This window comes from Durio zibethinus, chromosome 21, assembly GCF_047325235.1.
Source record: "Durio zibethinus cultivar Kanyao isolate XHJ-2024 chromosome 21, ASM4732523v1, whole genome shotgun sequence".
NCBI lineage: Eukaryota > Viridiplantae > Streptophyta > Magnoliopsida > Malvales > Malvaceae > Durio > Durio zibethinus.
In genome coordinates this window covers 5,445,664-5,454,326 of record NC_143182.1, presented here as the reverse complement: position 1 = coordinate 5,454,326, position 8,663 = coordinate 5,445,664, and the positions used below count along the sequence as shown (strand labels likewise).

Below are 8,663 nucleotides of genomic sequence, written 5' to 3'. Positions count from 1 at the left end.
AGATAAAAATGATCTAAAGTGAAAATATATAATTTTTTCTTACTTTTTTTTTTAAGTTTATTATTTATGACAAGTTGATATATATAAATTTTTTATGTGTTACAAATTTTAAAGATTTTAATATAATTTCAAAAAAAAATCTAATTTGCATATATATATATATATATATACCCATATTAAATAAATAAAATTATCTTTGCATCGCATGGATTGCAATTTTATTTCAAATTAAAGTTAAAGACCGCTTTGATTAGCAAATTTTGATTATCAAAAGTTATCTATTATAAATAAAACCATTAAGAACTCTTCATAAAAAGAAATAAAATCATTAAGAAGAATTATACGTTAAACTACACAAACTTTTACTTTAAGTTAGATAGTTTCTAGGATACTATTTGATAACACATTATATAAATAAGATAGTGGTACTTTTCCACTGTTATAATTTATTATAATATAAGCCCATGACAAAATGAAATGTCCACATTTGTTATAATTTATTATAATGCACTTGTAGACGTCCTAAAGTTGGTAAGTCATACCAACTTTAAGCATGCGCTTGTGAGGAATATCAAACACCTCTTGACTTTGCCTCAGATTTTTCTTCAAGAAATTATAAGCATAATCAATCAAAATCCTCTTCATCATACTGGCTTCTTTGCTTGCAATTACCTCACTCTCACCAACGAAGTGAACAATACCACCTGCTTCCCATGCTTTGTCCACTTCAATTTCTTGCTGCACTATGATCTCCTGAAGCTTCTCTTCAGATTGCTTCGCCATCTCATCATCATGTTCGTCACTTCTGTGAACTAATCCCCCATCAAATTCTGCATCCTTTTCAGCCGTGTTTTCATTTGCAACTTGTATTTGACAGTTCATAAAGGTTTCTTCTTGGAACTCTTTCAATTTTCTAACTAGTATCTCCTCAATTGACTTTTTCACTTCTTTGTATCCATATCTAACAACACATTGATAGACTAAAAGCTCCCTTGGTTCCACTCTTCGAAAAAAGAATCTTTCTTCGTCTGGAACTTTGTTAATTGGTAGTGATTTGATAGAGACAAAAACAAGAATGGAATGCAATGCTGGTACATTTGACACATAATGCTCGAAGATGGGTGGGATGCCTTGAACGAGCTCCGAGTAAAACAATGCAATTCCAGGAATTCTACACAAGTTTTTGTTGGTAGATATCTCCTTTAATCTTGCAGGGGAAATCTTGTGTTCAAGCTCGTAAAGGTACTTTCTTCGGTATACATCATTCCAGATATACATTATTGTCATTAGAACTGCTGAAAAGGCCAGTGGCAAATACCCTCCGAAGATAAATTTATGGAGAACTGAAGTCAGATAGAGTAACTCCACGGATCCAATGATAAGAATGTAGGAAATTACCAAAAATATATTAGTTTTCCATATCATGATCATGATGACAACCAGCAAGGATGATGTAAGTGTCATTACAAACACTACCGCAATTCCTGTATGCAGGAAGTACTTGAAGCTATTAATAAAACATTTCGCTAATATTTTAGGAAATAATTGAAGTATTCTGAATTCAGAAGAGGTTAAAACTTAAAAATTATGAAGAATAAGAGTCATGTGAATAATTACCATATGCATTACCAATCTTTTCAGTGGTCTTGAAACCAGCGGTGACACAGACACAAGCCAGCATCAACAAGTAATTGACTTCGGGGATGTAAACTTGTCCTTCATGATTTGCAGAGGTATGCACAACTTTGACTCGAGGGAAACACCCTAGGGAGAGTGATTGATGGATTATAGAGAACGTTCCTGAAATCATTGCTTGACTTGCTATAACTGAAGCTACTATGGACACCCCAAACATTGGCCAATGTAAACGGCCTGGATACATGGCCACTTTAATAAGATAGAAATACCAAATAAAGAAAATTAATCAGAAAAATAAAACAGTTTCATGTCCATGGACATTTATTGTTGACCTGGTACGGATGCATAAAATGCATCAGAAACCGAATTTTGATGTTTGCGAAGGAAAGCGGCTTGTCCTGTATATGCCAATATCAAAGCCGGGAAGGTCACGGAACACATGCTAATTCGAATGGACAGAACTGAGAAATGACCAACATCGGCAAACAGTGCTTCCGCTCCTGCACCAAAGTACTGAGAAAATTTACAAACTTCTCCAAGACAAAAAGAAAAAAAAGAATGGGTGGAGAGTTGGGAGGATGGTTTAGTAAAGAAAGGGACAAAAAGTGATCAACCTGTTGTGCAAAGAACAACTCCACCAAGGGAAATCCATGCGTCCTTTTTGTTCCTCATGAAGTAATCTACAATGTACTTTGGATTTATGGCTTTCACTACTGTTGGATCATGTTTTATGATGTTGTAGACACCAATTCCACTGATGAGTGCAAACCAAATGCAAAGTATGGGAGCAAAGCTGTAGCCCACTTTGCCAGTTCCAAATCTTTGAAACATGAAGAGGCAGATCAATATGGCTATTGATATCCCAACAATCATATCTGTTTACAGCATATATTGTTTATGAGATGGGCTTGCTTTTTGATTTTCAGACCCCTTTTTGAGGCATATTAATCATGCAAAACTATGAATTTATTTTGAAGTTCATGGTGGAGATAAGATAATAAATATACCTTTGGTTATGGCCGATGTAGCCTGCTTGATACCTCCCACGGCGGATAAAACTGCAATATATATTCAAGTTGTTACAAGAAAATAATGTTAGTGATACCTTCTAAATTCTAACCATAAAATTATAACTGAAGATCAAAAACAGAACCTGAGATGCAGGGAGTAAAGACACTATCTCCAATGACCATAGAAGTACCAAGCATGGTCATGATTAGTAGGAAAATTTTGGCAAATTGACTGTTCTCTAAGACAGACTTGAGTCCTGATGCTAGTTTCAGGCGCTTGCCAGGCATTTCCAGTTTGAAATTGGATACTTCACGATCCTCAGCTTGTTGACTTGGGATCAAACTCACTTTTGCATACCGGCATATCAACGAGTACATTGCAAACGTTCCTCCTAGTTATATATGGAAGGAGAGGGGTCATTTCGGCATATCAAGACGTATAAATTATTGCATATCCTCATTAATGTTAATCAAGACATATATACATTGGTTCCCATGCCTTCTCAGTGGTTCACTATTTGAACATTAATAATTAGTCACCACATTATCTCTACTACTGCAGAAAATTTTCTTGACATAATTTTCGATTCACACAAATGCATTCATTCTCTTTTTTTTTTTTTTACAAAAAAAAAATTTGTACGACAATGGAGAAAAAAATTGTAAGTGTTTAGATTTAAACCATAAATTTATAAAACATTATTTTTTAAGAATGATTACATAACTGAACTAGATTAAATTTTAGATTCAGTCCCAAAATAATTTTGATACTATAATTATTTGAGTTGGTGTCAGCCTTTTTTCAGGTCTTTTCCTTGTAGTGTTAGAAAAAAATAATAATAAAACGCAGTTTAAGTAGCCATTTTTTGCTATTTAACTGACATAGATCTGCTGAATGCTTATCTGAAATTATATAAAAGTAGAAGACATTTTATTTATAATATGGTAGTAGAAATTAAGGTTGCCCTTGCTCAAGTCAAGTGTCAACTACTCTTTGGTATGCACGCTTCATCATTTGCACCAACAATATGAAAACAGATCATTAAGATTTGTTTGCCTCTTCAGTTTCAATTATATATTTTGGGCAGTTTAAGTAGCCTATTTGCCTAAGCAACGTAAAGCTAAGTGTAAAAACTTTACTGAAATTAAGAAATTAAGAACGAGACTACCTTAGTCTGCTCTACCATATACGGTATTAGAAAAAAAAAAAAAAAAAAACTAAAGAGCCGACAAGTAAGAAAAAGATCAAACTTGGTGCCCTAATATAGTTGTAGAAATTAAGGAAAATTAAAAATGTTCATTTTAATTTCGGGAAATCACCCCCAGAGATTATATTATTACGTTGTAATTAAAGCTCCCATGTATGATGTTGATTTTTTGGATTCAAATTTTAATTTTTGTAAGTTGGTATTTCACTTGAAAACCCAAACAAATATTCCTGTAAATTGTTAAAACATAAGAATCTGAGAGTCAGTCAAATCTCCGAAAATTAATTGCAACAAAAAACCAAAAAGGGAAAAGGAAATCGGGAACAAGACAAAAAAGTGACAAGAACAAAGAAGCCGGTCCTACAGTAATAAAGAGGACGTTTTTTTTTATTGCTATGCATATTTTTTTTTATTCAGTTCATGTTGGCTGATATTAAGACAAAAAGATCTAACCTACGTACCTTCTCCATTATCGGTGGCTCGTAGGACAATGAAAACGTACTTAACCAGAGGAATGAGGGTGAGGGTATACAAGATCAAAGAAAGAACCCCCAATATGTCATCTCTGTGATTTATACCATTAGTGAAGGTGCTGGAAAAGACGTAGAGTGGCGATGTACCAATATCCCCGTAAATGATGCCAATGCTTTGAAATGCTAGATTAAAGATGAACGACCATTTCGCGGAGTCTTGGCCAGCTGGAGCCTTGGCAGCTACGTCGGTCATTCCAAGTGAAGGGTTGTTTCCTTCTAGTTGGTGTTCTGAATCAGCAGCCACTACTACTTCTGCATGGCCTTCTTCCACAATAGCGCTGGACATTCCTTTAGATCAGTCTGACCACTTGTTTAAAGAGTGTAGAGCCTAGATAAACAGTAGGTAAATTTATATATGTAGAAAACCAAAGAGCCCCTCTCTTAAGTCTTGGTGTCACGCGGCTGAGACACGCCAGAGATCGAGAAATTAATTAAGTGGTTGAATGATGGTCAAGGACCCTTTTTGCCAAAGGAATAAATAATGGTTTTATATATATAGTATGTACAGCTAAGATGTATGTCCCTTCGTCGTGGTACAAATGGTAAGTTTGGTTTGTTTTACTTCCCTTTCATACCAAACAAACAGTGGACTATGTAAAGCCAATTAAGGTAACACAGCGGTCCCGCTTTGAACATGTTTCCATTTTTGGGTCATTTCTTTTGTACACCAATTACCATCCTATTGCCTATATATATTCATCTTTTCTTGCCAAGAATGAGTTCAATAGTTAAATTTGTAATTGTGGAGAGCCGTCCCTCTAAGCTTAGGATAAACCTTGGATGGATTCTCACGTTATAATATGGGTAATAAGCAAAAATAATTATAAAACTATGGGTGAAATACCATCAACTCGGTCCTTCAAAAGCAAAGGTATTGGAGCAAACAGTAAACTGTATGAAAACTGTACTAACACCAATTTGAGGAGAAATTTTGGCGTAAAAAATCGGAGGAGCTGTGGCATATCTTACTCTTGCCTTCAACTTTACAAAATTTGCGCTTTTTTTTTTTTTTTTTTGAGCATAAAACTAGAGCACAAGCTCGCTTTAGTATCCTTTATATAAACCAGAAAAATGCCCACGCGACACCGCCGGTCAAAGTTTGTTTTTATCATTTTTATTCATTGAACTTTTTTTTATTAAATTCATCTAATTTTAAAAATGAAAGATAAAAAATAAGAAAAATGACATGTGGGTATCTTACTTAACTTCTTTTTTAATAAAAATTATCAAATAAAAAATAAATACAAAAAACAAAAAAATTTAAAGATGGAAAAGAGAAAAAAAAAAAAAGAGAGAGAAAAAATTTAAAACAATTAAAGCCTCCTTTTTATAAAATTTATCTAATAAAAAACAAATAAAAAAATAAAAAAAAATAAAAGTGAAAGGTGAAAGGTAAAAGGTGAAAAGAAAAACATGAAAAAAATAAAACAACAAATAAAAAAAAATAAGAGCTCAGGGTGCCAATTTGACACCCCATATTGAGTTTAAAATATTAATTTATTAAATTAAAATAAAAATAAATTTGTTAATATAATACATGTATATATAATTAAATAAATAATAAAATATATGTTTTTATATGCATTTGGTCAACACAAAACACCTTAAATAACTTCCAACTCAAATTTGTTTATCTTTAAAAAATTCAACCCCATCTCAAATCAATCTCAATTTTAAAAAATCACCCATTATCCAATCGAGATAGATCAAAATTCCTTAGATATAGATTTTTTTCATCTTTATTAATTGACATTTTTATTATAAAATTTATCTAATAAAAATAAAAATAAAAAAACAAATTGGGGTACCCGTGATACTTACATAAGTTTTTTTCAAAAAATTTATGTAAATTAAAAACAGAAAAGTTTAAAAAAAAAAATAAGATAGCATGTCTAGTCCTTGAATAAAGGTAAAATAAAAGTCAAAATAAATCAAATTTATATAATGGATAGATGAATTACATATTGATTTTTATAAATATATTATTTTATTAAATTAAGATATTAAACAATATATTTATTAATATGATACAAATATAAAAATCTAAATTAAATAATTAATTAAAATATAATTTAATATATATAAATTGGTAAATAAATTTTTAAAGAAACATATCAAAAAAGGTATGTATGACAAAACAACATTTATATGATGGATTTCTATTCGTTTGGATCCATTAAGTGAGTTCTTTTTAATTTGAAAAAGGATTAAGTATTTTTTTTTTCTAAAAATCAAGATCAAGTAATATACAAATTTAAGGTTTTTACGTATCGTCGTAGTATATATAAATATATGTTTTATTATTCATTTAATTGTATATTTATATGTATGTATTATATTAATAAAATTATTGTTTGATACTTTAATTTAATAAATTCACATGCTATCTACATTTGATTTTTTTTTTCTTTTCCTATCATTTCCTTTGTTTTTTAGAAAAATTTAAGTTTTTTAAATTAGATAAATTTTGTAAGAAAAAAATCAATGAATGTAAGGAACAAAACAACTCATATCTCATGTGCTTTTATTTGAATCGAAGTTTTTCCATTTCTATTTTTAAAAGTTATATAAATTTTACAATAAAAAATAACCAATGAGTAGGAATAACATAATAATTTGTATCAAATGTTATTTGATCTAATTCAATCTTGGAGAAGATTTTCTCTCTTTTTTTTTTTTAATTTTTGCTTTTTTTCGTTTGTTATTTTTTTAGATAAATTTTGTAAGAAAATAATGTAATGAAAGTATCCATATAACATCTCCATTTGTTTATTTCTTTTAATTTTTTTGGGTTTTTGTTTTTTTACATTTTTTTAATTAAATCAATTTTACAAAAAAATGAGAAAGGAAAAAAATTTAAAGAATCCAATTGTCGTAACAGTTTTGGGACCGTCAGACATAAAATTGTGAGTTTTAAAATCAATAAAAATAAAAAAGAGAAGTCGCCACCAATCTTTGTTAGGGTGTGATTGGCCACCCAAAAGTTTATTTTTTTAATAAAACTATAAAAACGGGTTTAAAGTTTATCAAAAAGATAAATTTCGGTCTACGAAAAATCAAGTTGGGTCCGGGAGTCGATTACTTGTGAGGAAGGATTAGCACCCCCACAACGCCCATAAATTGGTACCATTTAATTATGTGCTTTTTTTATGTTGGATAAAAATGGTTTTAATTTGAAATTTAACACTAATTCCCTTCATTTGGATAAATAAAATTTTGCTAAAAATTTTATTTAGAAATATTGAGAAAATCTTTAAGTTAAAGAATTATCTTAAAATTTTCCAACATCTAGGCATAATTTAAAATAATTCTTTTTGCTTAAGATTTAACACAATAATCCATAAAATAAAATAACAATCTTTATAAAAAATAATTGTTAGTGACTCTCAAACGTTTAGGCAGAGTACCAAGAATTATTTCTTTCGGAATGTTATTTTTATTTTATTTTATAATATCACAAAAAGATTTTTTTTTTAGTATTATTCTTTTTTTAGTATAAAATATTTTATCATTGAATAGTAAATTAAATGGAGAATAATACAGATAATTATCAATGATAACATGCTAACGTATGTATACTAATGAAGTCATGAGAAATGAAATGCAACTTAATAGTTGGGTTTTTAAGTATAATGAGACCACCCCGACTCTCCAACATCTAGGCAGAGCTTAGGTGCGACTGTTTATATTTAAATCTCAATTTTTTATTATACTTTTTATTCATTAATCTTATTATTAATGTAAATTAAGAAATCGTGTGAAAAGACTTAACAAAGTAAAATTTTCTAAATACCTCATCATCTAGGCAACATTCAGGAACAAATTGCTTCAAATAGAATTTTCACACGTATCTTTAGGATTTTTAGGACTTTGGATTTTGGGTAAGGGCTTGAGTAGAGGTTTTGAAGGTTTGATTTTAAGGTTTAGAAAGTTTTAAGGCTTGAATTTTAGGATATGGAAGGTTTAGGGTTTTGATTTTAGAGTTTAGAGATTTTAGGGTTTGGGTTTTGTGTTTTGGGGTTTTGATTTAAGAGTTTGGATTTTAAGGTTTTGGATTTTGATGATTGGATTTAAGAGTTTGGGATTTTATGGGGTTTTGAATTTTTAGGAGTTTTAAAAAACTTAGGATTTTGAAAAAATTAGTGTTTAAGATTTAAGTAAAACGCGAACATCTTTAAAAATCTTCATCATCTAGGTAGACTTTCGAAGCAAGTTCAATTTTTTATAATTTTTGAAAACTAATTAAAAATTTCTTATGTTTTTTTTTTATGAAA

The 8,663-nt window shown here is 29.9% G+C and overlaps 1 protein-coding gene across 1 annotated transcript; it reads right to left on the bottom strand.

The window, feature by feature from the left end:
• Positions 1-503: 503 nt before the first annotated feature.
• Positions 504-4,896, bottom strand: LOC111305101 (potassium transporter 5-like). The gene is made up of 7 exons (XM_022902296.2): positions 4,318-4,896; positions 2,792-3,040; positions 2,646-2,696; positions 2,253-2,513; positions 1,971-2,138; positions 1,618-1,872; positions 504-1,484 (listed from the first exon to the last, which is right to left on the bottom strand). Exons 1-7 carry the CDS (start codon positions 4,673-4,675, stop codon positions 523-525), a joined length of 2,304 nt encoding a protein of 767 aa, XP_022758031.2. The 5' UTR covers positions 4,676-4,896; the 3' UTR covers positions 504-522.
• Positions 4,897-8,663: the final 3,767 nt, after the last annotated feature.

What these genes read in the sequence shown, in the direction of transcription:
- LOC111305101 (XM_022902296.2), bottom strand. Translation starts at nt 4,675, where the DNA reads ATGTCCAGCGCTATTGTGGAAGAAGGCCATGCAGAAGTAGTAGTGGCT. An exon ending in AGCCACCGATAATGGAGAAG is followed by an intron (nt 3,041 to 4,317) that starts GTACGTAGGTTA and finishes ATATATAACTAG; the next exon opens with GAGGAACGTTTGCAATGTAC. An exon ending in ATTTTATGCATCCGTACCAG is followed by an intron (nt 1,873 to 1,970) that starts GTCAACAATAAA and finishes CCATGTATCCAG; the next exon opens with GCCGTTTACATTGGCCAATG.